The sequence below is a fragment of the Heptranchias perlo genome, chromosome 1, assembly GCF_035084215.1.
Source record: "Heptranchias perlo isolate sHepPer1 chromosome 1, sHepPer1.hap1, whole genome shotgun sequence".
Taxonomy (NCBI): Eukaryota; Metazoa; Chordata; class Chondrichthyes; order Hexanchiformes; family Hexanchidae; genus Heptranchias; species Heptranchias perlo.
Genome location: NC_090325.1, coordinates 148,819,392 through 148,839,938, shown reverse-complemented (window position 1 = coordinate 148,839,938; position 20,547 = coordinate 148,819,392). Strand labels below are relative to the sequence as shown.

At 43.1% G+C, this 20,547-nt stretch overlaps 1 protein-coding gene across 1 annotated transcript in view; it reads right to left on the bottom strand.

Annotated features, from left to right (window-relative positions):
- Nucleotides 1-8,097: 8,097 nt before the first annotated feature.
- The window catches only part of naf1 (nuclear assembly factor 1 homolog (S. cerevisiae)), a 244,372-nt gene continuing 231,922 nt past the window's right edge, over nucleotides 8,098-20,547 (bottom strand). The window contains exon 9 of the mRNA XM_067968758.1: nucleotides 8,098-9,673. Within this exon, the coding sequence (XP_067824859.1) occupies nucleotides 9,141-9,673 (533 nt within the window). The 3' untranslated portion in view covers nucleotides 8,098-9,140. The remainder of the gene's footprint in view (nucleotides 9,674-20,547) is intronic.

Sequence of the window (20,547 nt, the reverse complement as noted above, 5' to 3'; positions counted from 1 at the left end):
CTGCTGTTGTGAGTGAGGCACTTGCACCAGTCTCTTAGTAAAACAAATACTTTGTGCCCTTTCATTTGAAATTAGTTATGCTAAGCTTCAGGAAGGATGTACTTTCAATTTGAATTAAGTTATGCAGAAGCAGTAATGGCCACCAGCATTTAAAAGCAATTAGAGCGTAGACATAGTGTGCACAGCAAGCTATATTTGCATTTTAGAATGGAGGTAACTGAGTGGCACAGTGGGTTTCACAAAACCTTCATTACTTTGAGCAGCATTTGAACCCAGTTCGTACTACTGAGATAATTGTCTTCTCTGATGGCTGTACGGATCTTATGTGACATGCATTTGGACAGTCTCAATTCATGCTATATTTTGCCAGAGAGGTTGCCTGTATGTTTGTTGTTTCACTATCTTGGTGGTAAAGCTGCCTTCATTTATAATGGGCCGTTTCTTACAACAGTATACAAGCACTGTAGCTCCTGTTTAAATCTGTCACACATGCCAGTTTATTACAGCGTTTTGGGGACAAAACATTTTTAAGAGCACTTTTTATTCACACTGACTTAAGTCACTATGTGGATAATAGGCTGTAGGTCCACTTTGGGTAAAGCACAAGGCCAACAGAGGCATGGGGAGTGAGGGGGTGGGGGACAATCATTCTGGCCACAGCTATGATTTTCAGTTGCCACTGACATTTTTTTATACTCATGTCACAGGCTCTTTTGGAAACACAATAAAAAGTGGGTTTTAAGGAGCGAACAACAACAACTTGCATATACCCAACACCTTTAAACATAGCGAAATATCCTAAGGCACTCCACAAAAGGAGGGGAAAACGGACATCAAGCAGAAGTCAAAAGAAAAGTTAGGGGAGGTGACTGAAGGTGTGGCCAAAGAGGTAGGTTCTGGGGAAAGCTGTAGCAAGGCGGATTACGAAGGCGGTTTCAGAATATTGGGGCATGATGGTTGAAGGCTCTGACTGTGGAATAGGAGAGCGAAAGACTAGAATTGAAGGAGGGGAGGGTGTAAGCTAGAATGTGGGGCTGCTTGAGGTCCTAGAGGGATTTATAAAAGGTGCGGTCTTGAAATCACTCCATTGGGACATGGAGTGCCAATGAGGTATGATGTGGGGGGTGGGGTGGGGATGCTACAGAATTTGAAAGAACTTGTCAAGGCCTTGAAGAGGGGGCAGAGGTGATTTACTACAATGGTACCAGCGATGAGGGACTTCAGTTTCCTGGAGACTAGAGAAACTGGGATTGTTCTGCTTAGAACAGAAAAGGTTAAGGAGAGATTTAATAGAGTCGTTCAAAATCATGAATGGTTTTGAGAGTAAATAAGGAGAAACTGTTTCCACTGGCAGAAAGGTCTGTAACCAGGGGATGGAGATTTAAGGTTATTGGCAAAAGAGCCAGAGGGTAGATAAGAATTTTTTTTATGCAACGAGTTTTTATGATCTGGAAAGCACTGCCTGAAAGGGTAGTGGAAGCAGATTCAATAGTAACTTTTAAAAGAGAATTGGATAAGTACTTGAAGGGGAGAAAATTGTAGGGCTACAGGGAAAGAGCAGGGGAATGGGTCTAATTGGATAGCTTTCAAAAACCCGGCACAGGCACCATGGGCCAAATGGCCTCCTTCTATATGATTCTGAAGAACTTGGCGATGGATAAGATATGGAGTTTGAAACTCAGCTCAGCATCAGACAGAGCATTGAGACTGTGCACCGATTTGACCTGAGCAAGCAAATGGGGAGGAAGATATAATCAGGCTAAGGTGCGGAGTTTCTGGTGAAAGCTTAACTGAATAGATTTGGTTTTGTCAACGTTAATTAGGAGAAACCTTTGGCTCATCAACAACTTGTTACCAACAGGCAGCACTGTTAGAGTCATGGAGTCACAGGTGGTGGCGGAAATACAAAGTTGCTTATTGTCAGTAATACTTATGGAAGCTGGCCCTATACTTACCGATACTGTCACTACGGAGCAGCATATAGATGAGGAATAGTATGGGGCCTAGAATGGAACCTTGCAGCGATGGGAAGATGTGCTGGCTACATTGGGACAGGTAGAAGATGATCGAGAGGGAGGTGCTAGAGATTATGTAGAATGTACAGCACAGAAACAGGCCATTCAGCCCAACAGGTTCATGCTGGTGTTTATGCTCCACACGAGTCTCCTCCCTCCCTACTTCATCTAACCCTATCAGCATATCCTTCAATTCCTTTCTTCCTCATGTGATTATCTAGCTTCCCCTTAAATGAATCTATGCTAATCGCCTCAACTACTTCTTGTGGTAGCGCATTCCACATTCTAACCACTCTCTGGGTAGAGAAGTTTTTCCTGAATTTCCTGTTGGGTTTATTAGTGACTATCTTATATTTATGGCCCCTAGTTTTGGTCTCCCCTGTAAGTGGAGACACCTCCTCCACATCGACCCTATCAAACTCTTTCATAATCTTAAGACCTCTATCAGGTCACCCCTCAGCCTTCTCTTTTCTAGAGAAAAGAGCCCCAGCCTGTTCAGCTTTTCCTAATATGTATCTCCTCTCAATCCGGTATCACCCTAGTAAATCTTTTTTGAACCTCCTCCAATGCCTTTATAACCTTTTAATAAAATGGAGACCAGAACTGCTCACAGTACTCCAAGTGTGGTCTAACCAAGGGTGTATTCAGGTTTAACATAACTTCTCTGCTTTTCAATTCTATCCCTCTAGAAATGAACCCCAATGCTTGGTTTGCCTTTTTTTATGGTCTTATTAACCTGCATCACTACTTTTGATGATTTCTGTATCTACCCCCAGATCCCTCTGCTCCTCTACCCCATCTAGACTCTTATTATCCAAGCAGTATGTGGCCCCCTTATTCTTCCTACCAAAATGTAATACCTCACACTTACCTATATTGAAATTCATTTGCCAATTACATGTCCATTCTGAAAGTTTATTAATGTCTCCCTGTATTTTGTTGCAGTCCTCCTCGGTATTAACTATACCCCCCACAAATTTTGAAATTGTACTTCTGATTCCTGTGTCCAAGTCCAAGATGGACCAAGAAGAAAGGCAGGGGAGGAGGATGGGGTAGCTAACCCTATCGAAGGCTGTGGAGAGTTTTAGGAGGACAAAGTGGGATAGCACACCAGGGTCATAGTCAAAAGGGTGATGTTGGTGATTTTGATCAGGGTGGTCTTGGTGCTCTGGGAAGCATGCAAACCATACTAAAAGTGTTTCAATTTAGCCCCCCAAATGCAACCAAAATAACATTTAATTAGAACAAATGCAGCATGCTCTATGAACCAGATGTATGTAGTGTGTCAATTATTTTCCACTACAATAGTCTATAAAATTGATATTGACCAGAAATAAGTAATCTACTACCAAAGGGAAAACTGGCTTTACACATTAAATTCAGCCTCCACACAATTCTGTAGCATAACCACATTCATTCACTTTACAACCCATTCACTTTGATCCATGAGCTATGAACTTAATTAACTAAATGCATAGGATCATTCTATTACACTAACATTTTTCTAAAATACTAACATGAATCCTGATCATCTTCTGTTTCTTTCACCTTCGCTGTTTAACCTACTAAGTGTACTAATGAGCAATGAAAATAGATTGAGGTTAATACAGCACAAATGTAATTATATTCAAAATCACAGATTTCTCTTACATCCTTAACCTTATAACCAGAGAAAGTAAATAGATTGGAGAAATAACTTCTTTTCATGCTCATTATACCAACTCAAACTGTAATCCCAGCAGTTTCGTTTCTGTTTAGTGGAAAAGAATTAATGATCAGATAAAATCTTACTTTTCTTATACAGCATGCCATTATTTCCCTCTGAGAATTGACAAAAATTTATTCAACAAGACACCACATTACGGTAAATTATATTTCCATCTCAAAGGTTAAATACATGCCATCTTTTTATTGGCATCACTTACATTATAACAGTGACTATACTTCAACGTACTTTATTGGCTATAAAGTGCTTTGGGAAGTCCTGAGGTCGTGAAAGGCACTATATAAATGCAAGTCTTTCTTTTTTTTACTTAAAAAAACTATGAAAATTCATCCCTTATTCCTGATCGGTTTGAACAGTTCACTGAGATGAGAATAAATTCCCATCAATGATGAAAGGTTAGAGATAAAGAGAAAGCGAACTGCGAAAAATAAAAGAGAAACAGGTGGAAAAACACACCAGGTCATCAGAATCTTAAAGAGAAAGATTATAGCATGAATTTTCTCAGAGCTTCTTCTGCTGAGCTGGCGTAACTTCAGAAGATACCCTATTTACACATGGAAATTTAAGTTTCTGCCAAAGTTACAGTGACAGAGCACAAGAAGCCACGAGCAAATTCACCCCCATATGTTAATCGCCGGGAATTTCCTAAGCTTTTCTCCCGCTGCAACCGTAACTTTGCAGAAATCCTGTTTCCACCAAAGTTACAGCAAGGGAGCAGTAGAAGCCCTGAAGAAATTACTGACTAATTTCATGGGGATGTGCTTTCGTTAGAACTATTCTGATGGAATGTAACACCCAAAATGTTAACTCTGGACAAGTCACAGTATTTTACTCATTTCCATATAAATGGATCAAAATGCCACCACAGTTACAGATGAACACTTTTTTTCAACCTTATTCTTTAATAACTCACTTTAAAATCTGATGTATAAATTGAACCCTTTGTTTGTGTCTTAAAGTCGTTCATTCTGTCATTCCCCAGCAGCATTGAAAATGCAGAAAATGAGGCATGAAACCTGTTCTCATCTTGTATGCCCTCCCATTACTGAAAGTCAAAGGTTTTGCAACAATGGTCCAAGACTCTTTTTGCTGTCTCATGTTCATGGGGGGTGAATTTCCACACTGTGAGTTGTACCACTTTTATGCCGGTGCTCTGGAGAGGTATTTACGTGAGAGTTTCCTGGGTCAGATCATTTGCATATTCACTGAAGTAGTGATTGGCATAAATCTCAGGTAAAATAGGTGTAATCTGCTGGAGTGCTTCGAAACTAAAGTGCAGCCTTTAAAACAATAGATCTTGTTAAATACTTCTGCAGCAGACCCCGCAGGGGACAAGCAGGTAAGGAACAAGCAGTGCTTGGCTCACTTGCTTGACTCTCCATTAACTTTATCGCATGCCACATCAATCTGTTTCTCATACTGTTCAAGAATGTCTACTGCAGGAGCAGCTGGCACATGTAGCCAAATAAGACAGCAGGGCATGGCACATAGGTACAGAAAAAGATCCCATCACTTCAGACTCTGACCTCCTCGAAGAACTTGACATCAGGAGAGAGACTGACTGCTGGGCGTGAATGGCAGCAAACCTTTGTGAAATGTCACATGCCACCTGGAGGGAGGTGGCACTGCCACTGAGTACTGACTCTCACTTGCAGGACTACAGACCGTGTTCCGTGACCGTGCCCCTTTCTTCCTTGCCCACCCTGGGTACCAGCACACTCTTCACTGTTATAAATTGGATAGCCAGGTGGTGAAGGATAGAATGCTACAGCCTGGTCTTCAGTTGCTTCCAAGCCTTTATTCACAGGTTCCCCTTACACATCATGCACCCCCTAGATAAGCTCTCTCCTATAAATGGATAGGAGTCCCCAATTGATATCCACCACCTGAATACAATTAACACTAATTGATATAAATCACATGGATACAATTAACATTCACTTTCTTAAAGCAACACTTGGACAAATAACCCTGCACAACGCATTCTGGTTAAGGGTGGCTCTAACTCAGAATCTTGCACTATGGTTACCCAGCTTCCTTAACAGCAATTAGTTACATATACCACCCTAGAACCCCATTCCTCCCCTTTAACAGGCTGATATCCCCCCTCCCACCTTACTTCAGCTCAACCATGCCACTTGGCACACATTCAACAGCTAGCGTTCCCTTCATTTAATCAATCTTCCTGCAGAAGAATATGGAGCATCACCTAGCAGAAATTCAACCAACCCCCAAACCCCCAAACTCGGCCTTCCCTACCCCTACTGAGCAGAAAGATGTCCTGCCACACCCTACCCCAGTGAGGACAAACCTGGCCTTTCACCCCCTACTCACTGAAACACTTTTACCACCGTCCCCCCCCTACCATGAAGAAAACCTGGTGTTCCATGCCCCCAACTGAGCACAAACGTCGCTTTCGCCTGATTGGAACAAGCCCCATCCCCTGCTGAGCTGAAGCTTGTCCTCCACGATCCACTACTTAGAACAAATTTGGGCTTATTCCTGTACCCCCCACAACCCGGAGCAATAATTCACCCTACCACCCACTGAGAAACAACTCAAGCATCTTCTAGCTTCTCACTCAGAAGAAACTCAGCAGCACTCCCCTCTCTGAGCTGAATACCTACCCTCTGTAACGTCGCCTCCATGAGACAAAAAATGCCTCCCCACCACCCCCCTCCCATGAAGATGGAATTGGGCACCTTACCCAGTGCAGCTGCTCCCTTCCAGAGAGGAAAATTGGTCCTGGCCAAATGCCCCCAACTTTTCCCCACCCACCTGTGCCCCTCTCCTCCACCCACTGCCTCCCCTCCTCTTTCTCACTTATAATGTAGAATTGGTAGGATATTCCTCCCCTTCAAATTCCCCTCCTCTGCTGAAGGCAATGGCTCATGCTGGGCTATGGTTCCATGGCAGGCCTCCAGGACTGCTTCGCAAAGGCCATTCTTCATGTGCAAGAGTGCCTTTTGGAAGGATATTAGAGCAAATGGAGGATCACAGGCTATCCTCCCCGACATCTCTCCACACAGACACTTTCCATCAGTGGTCATTGGATAGTCATCAGCAGTGACCACCCAGCTGATATTCCACCCAGAGCACCTTTAAAAAGTGCACACCAAGCTGGAAGTAAAAGAAATTGGGGAGGACGGGGAAGAGTGCAAGGAATGGTCATCATTAGGTTTTAGGAGGCTTTTGAAGGCAGGGAGTGAAGTAGAAAGTCAAAATGGTTGGAAGAGAGTTTGAGGGGCACATTGGCTGAAAAATCAGTCTCCAACGGTGGAGTGGGAAACCAGCAGTAATCTGTCGTCAGAGGAATGGAGAATGTGGACCGATAAGTATGACTGCAGATCATGCAAATTGCAGAGCGGTGGGGAATACAGCAATAAGGTTTGAAAAACAGATCAAGGATCATGAAGTTGATTTGCTGGCCCATAGGAAGCCAGTGTTGTTCGATGAGGATGGGCAGGAGCGCGAGATGGAGGGGATGGTGATGGGTGTGTGGGAAAGGACTTAAGCCACAGAGTTCTGGATTGTCTGAAGTTTGTGAATACTAGTGAGGGATAGGACTTGAGAAATTGATTCTCAAAGTTATGGAGGCAGAGATGAAGGCCCAATAGTGCAGGTGGCGAGCTAAGGGCATAAACAGCCATGTTACAGAGGTAGAAGAAAGCGATTTTAGTGACAGACCAGCTATGGGTAGAAAGCTCTGCTTAGGATCAAATAGAATAGCCAAGCTATGTAACTCTGGTGTGAGTTGAACCTAGGTGCTGGCGAGAATGGCTTCAGTTTTGTCAACGTTGAGCCATAGGAAGCTACGACTCATCTAGGACTTGATGTAGAATAGGCAGTGGGGTAGGAAAGCAACAGTTCTGAAATTAATTGTGGTGCACTCGAATCTAGGATCCCTGTTTTGTGCGACTCCGCAACACATTACGTGGTACACATACCTACTGAACCAGTGGAGCACCTTTTAAAATTCTTCTGCCGGCAGTGAGCATCATGACTGACATATATACACACACATCATACTTATAACTATACAGTCAAGGTCTTGTGCACAGCATAATAAATTGAACCATACTGAGTTAAGCTAATGAGATTAAAAAGGTTCCCTCTTTGAACTAAAACTGACAGCATACCAGTGCAAATTAACAAAACATTTTATTTTGACTGAATTTTACTGAATCTATTCATTCACTAAGTTTTATGCTTGAAGTGAGATATTAGAACTACTGCCAGTCTTTGATGAAAAACAGACACAAAAGTACACATCGGAGTGAGTAGGTGAATGTGTTGTTATAGCACAAAATAAAACAAATCAAGTATGAAAAAAAGATGGACAGATTTTACTGAAAGTTGTAAACTGAATTTAAGGTTTAATTCAATTCTCTCTAAACTTACATCACATGTCAAAAGTCAAACACAAACATTGAACAAGGATTAACTTTACAGCTTTCTAAAAAAAAACGTGTTTGGTCTGCCCTTCTTCACACTTGGTCACTAAAGAACTGACATCAGAATTTTCTAAACATGTAAAGTTTGCTATTACATATAGAAAAGTCTAACTATAAAGAACAAATGACAAATTTATCAGTGTAACAAAACTTCTGGATTTACAAAATACAGCATTATAATTATGTCCAGGAAAGAAGGGGGTGAAATTGGTCTTTGTCAGCGGTGGCGCAAAATGAGCGATAGTGAATTGGCGGTCCCGTTTTGCACCCTGTCTGATTTTCTTTTCTATTAACTTAAGAGTGGAAAAGAAAATCGGGCGGATGTAAAACAAGCCGCCGATTCGCTATTGCTCATTTTGCGCCACTGCCGACAAAGACAAATTTCACCCCCCAAGGTGCCTGTTCTGAACAAGTGGGACAGTGTACACAAACAACTGTTGTACATGATTGCAGTTTTTTATCCCAATAGTTAAGAAAAGGCAAATTCAGCCTATAACATGACCAAAATCAATGTATCTCGTTTCATTTAAGTTTTAAAATAGCAGATATCAGTAAAGGAGAGTATTCATGAATAGCAGGCATGAAGTAGTTGCTCAATAATTCTAATGAAACACAAGAGAGAGAAAACAGCTCTGTTATATATTTTATTTTAAATGTCCAGGTAATAACATTTTGTTTGGTTAAAATGGCAGCACAGACTTGGTGCTGGTCAGGGCTGATCATGATCTTAATGACCACTAACTGATGCTATTCCTATATTAGCACAACTGCATTCTTTCTATATAGATCTGAACACCGCAAGCTGCATTATCCCCCCCTAAATGCAGTTCAGTGTTTGGAAGATTTCACACCCAATTCTAATTGTTCCCTCAATGAGAACGCTACTTTATGATTGTTGTCATGCAATTGAGGTACTTCAGAAAGCTTGCAACACACAAGCGGTTCCTAATAGCGGGGTCTGTATATAAAATCTGGTGAGCCTTGTGGAGGTAACGGTGGTGGGAACTGAGAATTTGGCATGTGAGGGGGAGGAGCATTTGGAAAACAAGAGAAAGGAGAATTTGGAAAGCAAGTAGGATGCCTTATGTTAGATTCTGACCAGCCTGTGCTCATTGAGGGGGGGGGAGGAGGAGGTGGAGGAGGAGGAGGGGGAGGAGGAGGTAGGAAAGGAGGCATATCATTTGACATTGGAGGCCAAAATGATGGAGAATAAGAACAGGACATCATTGGATTTGACATCACTGGTTGTGAATGCATCATATTGTCAGGTGGATGAAATCCTGGAGGTCTAAATAATGGCCTCTGGTTAAATGGTGGACCAAAAGTTCCCCTTGGCTGAGCAAATCCACGACCGGTAGGGTTTTCAAACCTGGCTGAAGAATAGGGACCAAATCCTCGACCAGGACTGTGTTGAAATCCTCTTCCATACATTGAATGAACTTGCTTTTGTTGTCGTGGTTGTCCATCTTCTTTTCCGCCTAAAGAGATGTCAATTATACAGATTCAATCAACATTTTTTTAATATATATATTTATCCATTACAGCAAGATGATTTTGTTAACACAGAACAAAAGCATATTATAAACATTAGTCAACTGTGAAGTGACATGACAATATGCAAATCTAGTTTAGAAAACAATAGTAATTTTAAACAGTTTCAAATAAAAACATCTCCGATCACCTTTAAACTCCATATGAAGCCATTACAGAGAGTACTATTTTGTAGGAGATGACATACTATCTTTTCTATGATTCTATTCTATCTTTTTGTACACATATTACACTCTGATTTACAGCCTAACTCATAAGCCATGATTGCCATGGCAACCCAACTATCAATTCCCAAAAGGTCAGCCGTTAGCTTATTTGTTTTTAATACCAGAAGCTAATACTGTTGTGCTAATGTACACAGTAACACAAAGTTAAGAACAAAATATACATTAAAGTCCAGATTTTCTGACAGGGCTCAATTCCCAATGAAAGTGTGGCAGGGTGGGATTCTGCCTGCCCAACTGCACTAGCACTGACTCTGCTGAAATTTCTGAGGTCGGCTTAATTATAATATTAAAGGCGAGTTCCAGGCATTGTAAACACCTCTCATCATTTGGGAGCAGGAAATAGCGTGCCACTACTGCAGGATATAAATGCCTGTAGCAGCATAAATGGCCAGAAAACTAGCTTGAGAGCAGAGGCTGAAGATTTATTGATTAAAATGTCTGGTAGTTCAGCAAGAGGGTACAAAGCCCCCAGGTTCTCCAAGGCAGTGCTGAAAGTGCTGCTGAACCAAGTTGAGGCAGAGGAGGGAAAGTCCTGTTACAGAATGGTGAAGGCTCCCAAAGAGATTAGGCCCAGGGCAATGATTAGCAACTCCATGACTCCGCACAGAGCAACTTGGTGCTGCAAGAAGTTTAATAACCTTAGCAGGACAGGCAAGATAAGAGGAGCCAAACACATCTTCCAAGAATGCACTGTACTAAACAACAACTTGCATGTATAATGTGCAATTAACATCAAGGTCCTTCACAGAGGTGAAAGGAAAAAAATGGATGCTGGGCCAAAGGGGAAGATATTAAGAAGGTTAACCAAGAGCTTAGTCAAAGAGGTGGTTTTTAAGGAGGGTTCTAAAGGAGGAGAGAGAGGTGGAGAGGTAGAGGGGTTTAGGGAAAGAATTCCTGAGCATGGGGCCTAGAAACCTGAAGGCACAACCACCTAAGATAGGGGAAAGGTGGGTGGGTGGGGGGGGGTGGGGGGTTACTGCTGGAAAAAGTTACAGAGATAAGGAGGGGCAAGGCCATGGAGGGATTTAAACACATGGATGAGAATTTTAAATTTGAGGCTTTGGGGGCCTGAGACCCATTGTAGGTCAGAGAGCACAGAGATAATGGGTGAGTGCAGGATAGGGTACAGGCAGCCAAGTTCTGGATGAGCTGAAGATTACGGAGGGTGGAAGATAGGAGATTGGCCAGGAGAGCATTTAAGAATTGACTCTAAAAGTGATAACAGCATGGATGAAAGTTTCAGTGGCAGAGGTGAACAAGGTTACAGTGGTGGAAGTAAGCAGCCTTTGTGATGGAAAGGATATGGGGTGGCAGGCAGGCACTCAGATAACACCGACATGGTGCACGAGATTAGGTTAAGGGTTCAAGCATCACACATTGGCACCAAGCAGAAGCACGGTGATAAGTAGCAGACATGCAGATAGTATGGGTCATAAATAAAATGTTAAAATTTTGTTGCATTAGTTATTGGGATAGAAATTGGACCTTGTTGCGCCTACTTTCTGGAAGGAACACAGGTGCAGAGGTCCAATTTAGGGGGCCAACCTCCAATGCCCGAAACACATCCATTATTGGTTTGGGAGCTGTAGAGGCATCCCTGGCGGCCACCTAAAACAGGTATTAGGCTCCTTGAATATGTTAATCAGGGGCCTAAAGCCGGTTTGAGGACTCAAAGTAGAAATTGGTTTGCCCTGATCACTGTAGACCTCAGGCCTGCTGGGGAGCCAGCAAAAGCAGGAGTGCTCCCTCTGGCTCCACATTAAAGTAGAGGGTCGCTACCGGCCACCACTTGCGTAACCCCTCCTGCCTGCCACCTCCCTCTTCCAGACTCACCATAGGCCCTCAGCCGGACAATCCTTCACCCTCCTCATCCATGACTGGCTGCCCCCGGGGCCACTACTGATGCCCACAGCCCACTGGTACTGTACCAGAGGCCAGCAGACTAATTTACAATGGTCCTGCCACCGGCCTCATTCGATGGATCCAGATCGTGCCTCGATTTGGCCGCGATCCAATTTCCAGGCCGTTCTGCGCGCAGATATTTTTAGCAAATTTTGAAAGTGTCTTTGATGACATGGTATGAATGAAGCTGTGTGAGATGATGCCATGTTTGTGGTGGAAAGGAGAAAGATGTAATCAGGAGTGTTCATATCGTACCCAGATGTGTTGGTCGAGAGAAGGTCTCGCATCAGAGCAGCACAAATGTCTCTTGCAGCTAGCAATGGATTTCCCACTGCATTCACTTCAGGCTGCTGCTGCTGCTCCTCAGACGCCTGCTGCCCATCTGTGGTTTTCAACTCTGTAGCCTTCATGATGAGGCCTCTTTTTAAGACTAAATTGTGCAGCAGGCGGCAGACTAAGATCCACAAGACCCTAGACAAACTATATTGCAGATTACGTGTTGTGGGGCACTACCACCGTGCTAAATGGGATAGACTGAGAACAGATCTAGCAGCTCAAATCTGGGGATCCATGAGGCGCTGTGGGCAATCAGCAGCAGCAGAATTGTTTTCCAGCACAATCTGTAACCTCATGGCACGGCATATTCCTCACTCTACCATTACCAACAAGCCAGGGGATCAGCCCTGGTTCGATAAGGAGTGTAGAAGAGCATGCTAGGAGCAGCACCAGGCATAACTAAAAATGAGGTGTCAACCTGGTGAAGCTACAACTCAGGACTACATGCATGCTAAACAGCGGAAGCAACATGCTATAGACAGAGATAAGCGATTCCACAATCAACGGATCAAATGAAAGCTCTGCAGTCCTGCCACATCCAGTTGTGAATGGTGGTGGACAATTAAATAACTAACGGGAGGAGGAGGCTTTGTGACCATCTTCAGCCAGAAGTGCCGAGTGGATGATCCATCTCGGCCTCCTCCCGATATCCCCGCCATCACAGAAGCCAGTCTTCAGCCAATTCGATTCACTCAACATGATATCAAGAAGCGACTGAGTGCACTGGATACAGCAAAGGCTATAGGCCCTGACAACGTTCCGGCTATAGTGCCAAAGACTTGTGCTCCAGAACGAGCTGCGCCTCGAGCCAAACTGTTCCAGTACAGCTACAACATTGGCTTCAACCCGACAATGTGGAAAATTGCCCAGGTATGTACTGTCCACAAAAAGCAGGACAAATCCAATCCGGCCAATTACCGCCCCATCAGTCTACTCTCAATCATCAGCAAAGTGATGGAAGATGTCGTCGACAGTGCTATCAAGCAGCACTTACTCACCAAAAACCTGCTCACCAATGCTTAGTTTGGGTTCTGCCAGGACCACTCGGCTCCAGACCTCATTACAGCCTTGGTCCAAACATGGACAACAGAGCTGAATTCCAGAGGTGAGGTGAGAGCGACTGCCCTTGAGATCAAGGCAGCATTTGACCGAGTGTGGCATCAAGGAGTCCTAGTAAAATTGAAGTCAATGGGAATCAGGGGGAAAACTCTCCAGTGGCTGGAGTCATACCTAGCACAAAGGAAGATGGTAGTGGTTGTTGGAGGCCAATCATCTCAGCCCCAGGACATTGCTGCAGGAGCTCCCCATGGCAGTGTCCTTGGCCCAACCATCTTCAGCTGCTTCATCAATGACCTTCCCTCCATCATAAGGTCAGAAATGGGGATGTTCACTGATGATTGCACAGTGTTCAGTTCCATTCGCAACCCCTCAGATAATGAAGCAGTCCGTGCCCGCATGCAGCAAGACCTGGACAACATCCAGGCTTGGGCTGATAAGTGGCAAGTAACATTCGCGCCAGACAAGTGCCAGGCAATGACCATCTCCAACAAGAGAGAGTCTAACCTCCTCCCCTTGACATTCAACGGCATTACCATCGCCGAATCCCCCACCACCAACATCCTGGGGGTCACCATTGACCAGAAACTTAACTGGACCAGCCACATAAATACTGCGGCTACAAGAGCAGGTCAGAGGCTGGGTATTCTGTGGCGAATAACTCACCTCCTGACTCCCCAAAGCCTTTCCACCATCTACAAGGCACTAGTCAGGAGTGTGATGGAATACTCTCCACTTGCCTGAATGAGTGCAGCTCCAACAACACTCAAGAAACTCGACACCATCCAGGACAAAGCAGCCCGCTTGACTGGCACCCCATCCACCACCCTAAACATTCACTCCCTTCACCACTGGTGCACCGTGGCTGCAGTGTGTACCATCCACAGGATGCACTGCAGCATCTCGCCAAAGCTTCTTCGACAGCACCTCCCAAACCCGCGACCTCTACCACCTAGAAGGTCAAGGGCAGCAGGCACATGGGAACACCACCACCTGCACGTTCCCGTCCAAGTCACACACCCTCCCGACTTGGAAATATATCGCTGTTCCTTCATCGCCGCTGGATCAAAATCCTGGAGCTCCCTACTTAAGAGAACTTGGCAGAACCTTAACCACACGGACTGCAACGGTTCAAGAAGACGGCTCACCACTTCCTTCTGAAGGGCAATTAGGGATGGGCAATAAATGCTGGCCTTGCCAGCCCACATCCCATCAGTGAATAAAAAAATTGTTGGGGAATCCTACCAGTCCATAAAGTTGCACTGTTCTGTCACACAGCATTTGGTTATCCACAGGGAAACAGATAAATGGGTTTGCGAAACAATGCATTTGTGACTTGCTTTAGGCATCCTTGCACAGTTGATTACCTAATGTTATTGATGTCCGCAGTTGCACCGTAAACGAGGTGGTAATGATGGAAAACAGGATGCATGATGTCACCACATCATTGCTACCTCATTTAAAAATGCTCAACCATTTTAGAACAGGCACTTCTGCCATTCACCGTAAAATTGGGTAAGTGCTAAAATAGGCCCAAATACAGACTGTTTATTCTCTGGTTTATCACATTTAAGAATATGGTTTAAAACAAACATAGAAAATAGGAGGGCTAAAGTTCAGCATCTCTGTGAGAAGGACAGCTCACACAGCAGAACATCACGGAGACCACAGAATAGATAATATTAATGTCCGAAGGTGGTTTTCACCAAAACAAGTGATGTGGTTGCTAAGAAACAGACATTTGTGGGGCCTTACAAGGACGAAAAGGGGGGCTTGTCCTCAGATAAGAAGGACGCATTCCTCAGAGGAATAAACTGCCCGTAAACAGAGATGGACGTTGAGGTCATTAGCTACATTACGTAAAACAGCTTATCTTGAGTTACCAACATGGCGTCAGCACGGTGGGAGGACTTACGACCATGAGATAAGACCAATGGTGCTTACGTATAAAGATCGGGCATGCTCCCTCCCAAAAAGGTTAGAGCTCTCAATAGAGTACGGTCGCAAGTCCATCAGGTTGCAATGATTGCTTGTCATTTAATGTAATCTGTGGACAGTTGTATTATAACTATAATACCGTTGAATGTAATGTTGAAAACAGCTGTAGTGCAACTCTGTTGTAAGTCAATCTATTAAACTTGCTATTTTATAACCACTTGGGCTAGAATCAAGTGGAAGTTATTGTTGCTGGATTAACAACCCATAGTTGCGACAGTAATGGAGAAATCCGCTACCACCACACTGGAATTTTTTTGTCCATTTCAGTATTATGGCTGTTATCTATTTTAATTATAGGTAAACAAAGAACAATGGAACAAAAAGAGACCGTTCCCCTCACCAGCACTCTAAAGAAAAGTAACCAAATAGAGAAAAAATAGAGTAGATGGATATACAGAACATAGGCATTTTAAAAAAAAACTTGTGTAAAATAAAGAGTATTATATCCCCTGTGCAGAATAAAAAGTCAGTAGATCCAAGTTGACTATAATTAACTCTTTGTACCATATTAAACAAAATGTTATCTTACTTAACCAAGTAGTTGGTTTACAAAATGTGGCCCTTCAATATCATTTAATTGTGTCAATGAGTTGGATGTAAGTGATACTACAGTGATTACAGAGCAGCACCAGACTTACATTGGTTTTACAGCTTATGAACTTCAAGTATAATTGTACCATCTAAATGGTGACCATGGTTTTATTTAATTTCTGTGTGACAGCAACACTGATAAAAGCACTATACTAAATGAAATGGCACGTGTGCCTAATGCAGAACATTATATCTATCACTTTAGAACATTCGGTGATGCAAATGTAATGACTGGGCCAAAATTGGAATAGATGCAAAACTGAAAGAAATGCCACCTTATCTTGTGTGTTGATAACTAAATGGAGCAGGAAACTGAAAATATTAATTGTCTGAACTTAAGTTAAGAGATTGAGCGGTTCTATTAAAGGATCTACATCCAAAATGTTAACCTGTCTTTGTTTTCCAGATGTTGACAGATCTGCTGTGCATTTGCAGTTTTCTCTTTTAATCAGTACTAAGGGACTGAACTTGTTTTGAATTAGTTGTACAAAACCTCCGAGGTTAGGCCTGAAAACCACCTGGGCACATTTTTGCAACAATGCACATTCCATATTATGAGACGGAGAGACAGAAAGCACTAACGTAATGATTGAGAAATAGGTAAAGCAGGGCAGTGTCGGGAATTACTAATTGATAGGTTCACATGTTTCAATTGTCATTAATACTTCTGCAATATATATGTAGAGTTGGGTTGATCCTTTTCAAACCAGTCATACATAAAATATCCCAAATTCAAAGAGTTGTTCAAACCTCTATAAGGACTAATTTCTATGCATGCAAAATGTTTGGTAATTATTTCAATGCAGTTCTACTCTTCAAAATAAATTTAATTATGCTGATGGTGGATACATAATAGATTATACCTCTTGGATATAGGGTGTTGAGCTACATTCCCACCAAAACTAAATTTGTAGTCTGAGCGCTCAAGAGTTCATACAGTGCGTGAACAATGAGAGCAATTAATGTGTTTAGTCCTGTGCTTGGACATTCTGTTAAATATGGAGCCACAAAGAGCTATAATCCACCAATTATCTTGCCTCATTTTTGATTTACAAATATGATGTAAAAGCTGACAGAAACGAGAGAATAAAATCATTTCATATAACAAACTGTTCTATTCAACCAGATGGAAAATGAAGACACCACACGCAGACTGCAGGGAAGTTGCCTATTACCCTTGGAGCATCACTTCTCCTGGATCGTATTAACACAGCAGTACAATTACCGAGAATACTGGTTCTAATGAAAATAAACTGTTGCACCTGAACTAGATCATACTACTCTCCTCCTATCTAATGCTCGTTAACCACCCATGACTGACCTCTCGTCCTTAATAGCCTCAACAACCTATCTATCATTCTCACACTGATCTCAGACTTCCCTGATGTAGCCAAACAAACAAATCTAGTGACTATAACAGGTAAATGTATAGTGCTTACTATCTAAAATCCTATTGCCTCAGAAACATTGGGCCATCACCAATTTAAGCACTTAAAAAAATCCTAACATAGATAAAGAAAAAGCTTTGCCATCATTTTTTAAAAAAACAAAAATCCATGGGATGGAGTCACATCCCAGCATAAGTGATGGGATGTATCTGCTCATAATTATAGCTACTGACCCCAAATTTCCAAGATTAGGGGAGGCCTATTGTTTTGTATGAAAATGCTGAGTGTCTGCACCAGTAGGGGCGCATCTAGGGCACCCACCACATTTGAGGGTGTGGAAAATTCAGTGTAGGAGCGCTGGTTTGGGGGAGGGGGAGTTGCCAGGACACCCCAGAAAGGAACTAATAGGTTCTCCCCCCACCCAGCACACCTGCAAAGGCAGCTGCTTTGAAATATTTTTTAAACAAATTTGAAATTTTTCTTCAGGGGTCCAGGTCATGATCTTCACCTGCACTCCCAGGTGGGCCCCACTTCCACCCTTTGATGGTTCACCAGATCTCACCAGGTGTACCTCCACCTAACCCTGCACTGGATCCCTTGAAGGGCCAAGAAACTGGGGACTCCTGATGCCACCAGCCCTTTCCCCGATGGCCTTGTTTCAAGTGGTTAGAAGCTTTGTCCCCACAAGACCATCCCAGGATGCAAGGCCAGGATCCAAATGATCCAGGTCCAAGCCTTATTTGAGGCCCTTGCAGCAGGCTCCCAACAAAGTTATGGCTTGAGTGTGCTGCATGTAATGCAGACTTTTGGGGCCATAGTGAGCAAGGGCCCTGTAATGTCCAACTAGGAGACCCTAGTTACAACGCTGTCTGCACTGCACTGCAGTATACACTGATAATCATAGAATCATAGAATCATAGAAGTTACAACATGGAAACAGGCCCTTCGGCCCAACATGTCCATGTCGCCCAGTTTATACCATTAAGCTAGTCCCAATTGCCTGCACTTGGCCCAATAGAATGGTTGATAAGAGACAACCATTCATATATTCTTTGATGCATGTGTAGTGCTCTGCTTCCTGCATGACTAATTTTTAAAGTTAAGAGAACGTAAGGGGGAACATCCTTTCTCTCATAACATTAGGAGCCCAAATAAATTTCTGAAGATTCTAGTGGTCCAACTGGATGCTATTAAAATATGGCATTGTACCAGGTTGGAGTTATATTAATTCCAATGTAAAGACTAAGTAGTTCAAGGCTATCTACCAGAGTTAGTCTCACAACTTTTGTTTCAGATCCCCAACCTACCTTCCAAGTTATACTGTCAACTCTAAATGTGCCCGAAAAGAAGGTGACTGTATGGACAGGAGCGTAAAATATATAACATGGGAATACTGGAGTATAAACAAACAGTCATAATGCAGACTTCATAAACCAGCCAATATGAAGTAATGCTAGATGTAAAATTTCCCACCTTTTATTACTGCACCCACATTAGGAACATAGGAATTGTTAGACAAAAAAGACCAAGGTCCATCTAGATCGTTTTATACCTTTTTGGTAGTCACATGAAACAACAATAATGGAGTTGTTGACTAATCATAGCAATCAATTCCTATCAATTAGTTAGTTTACAACAGACCCAGACATGAGGCAAGGAAAACCCCAGTACAGGAAAGCTTTGGTCCAAAGTCACCAAAGTCATTTCTCCCAAGTTAGCTACACTTACCATATGTCATGACTCAAATTACTCATATACTGTGTCCCAAAATATTATTTTCTGAAAGGAATCTAACTAACTTGCATTTGAATTAATCAATGCTATCTGCTTCCACCATCTCCCAAGGCAACCTGTTCCATAGATTGACCACTTGTTGCCTGAAATAATGTTTCCGCACATTACTTTGAATTACCCCACCCTTCAAGCGCAGGCCGTGTCCTCTGGTTCTACTGTTCAAGACAAGGTGAGACAGCTTGGTCTACCTTTTCTAGTCACTTTTGAATCCTAAAAACAGCAAACATATCACCTCTCAATCGTCTCTTTCCTATCTGAGAACATGCCCAATTTACTTAATCACTCCTCATAATCCAATCCCTCCATCCCCTCAATCACTCCAGTTGCTCTCTTCTGTATCCTTTTTGTACTGGCGATCACAACTGTACACAGTATTCGAAGTGCAGGATTACCTCACTATTTCGGCTCAATATTGACCTTTTTATACATCCCATCATCTGATTTGCTTCACTCACTGCTACCGAGCATTGCAATAGTTTCAATTTATTGTCAATCAGGGCCCCCAGATCACTTTCATTTTCTATACACATTATTTCCTTTCTATTTAGGCAGGAATTTTTGTCCCCATGTGAAGCATTTTGCATTTCTCTACACTAAATTTCATCTGAACCCCATGAAGTTTCATTGCATCAGGTCAAACATGGGCAAGGTAACCTCCTGCTGATTACCGTCTACCACTCTCTCAGCTGATGAATCAGTACTCCTCTATGTTGAGCATTACTTGAAGGAAGTACTCAGGGTAGCAAAGGCACAAAATCTACTCTGGGTGGGGGGTTTCAATGTCCATCATCAAAAGTGGCTCGGTAACACCACTACTGATCGAGCTGGCCGAGACTTGAAGTACATAGCTGCCAGACTGGACCTGGGGCAGGTAGTGAGCGAACCAACACGAGGGAAAAACCTACTTGACCTCGTCCTCACCAATCTACCTGTCGAAGATGCATTTATCCATGACAGTATTGGTAGGAGTGACCACCGCACAGTCCTTGTGGAGACGAAGTCCCGTGTCAGCACGATACTGGGGAATAAAACAATTTGTAGTTCAAACATCAAGCACTCCCAGCTCGCGCACAGCATGAGTTGGATGCGGAGTAAAGCTCCCCTGCTTTGCCACAACAGTGCAGCTCAGCCCCATCTTTAGGAGAACGCTCTGACTGTATCAGTCTGGCATTTCCCATACCAGCCTCTCTGATTTGCAAATTTGTGGCCCCTGCCCACCTAGAACCGGACTGATATTGCCTCAGACTCGTTCCACTTATGGCCTTTGTAGCCAGCAGATGGAGGAGACTTTCATCCCATCAGAATCTGGGTTCCAGTGCTGAAAATCCACCTTTTTGTTTAAGTAACTGGCTTAGTTGGTGAGTGCGTCGCCCCTGGTGATACAGAGCCTAGTGGACAGGAAAGCCTGGGTTCAATCCCTGGTTTCTGCTTATGTTTTGGATCTTTTCTACCATTCTTACTGTAGGTTATTTCACCTCATATCCTTGATCACACTTCCTAAGCTGGAGA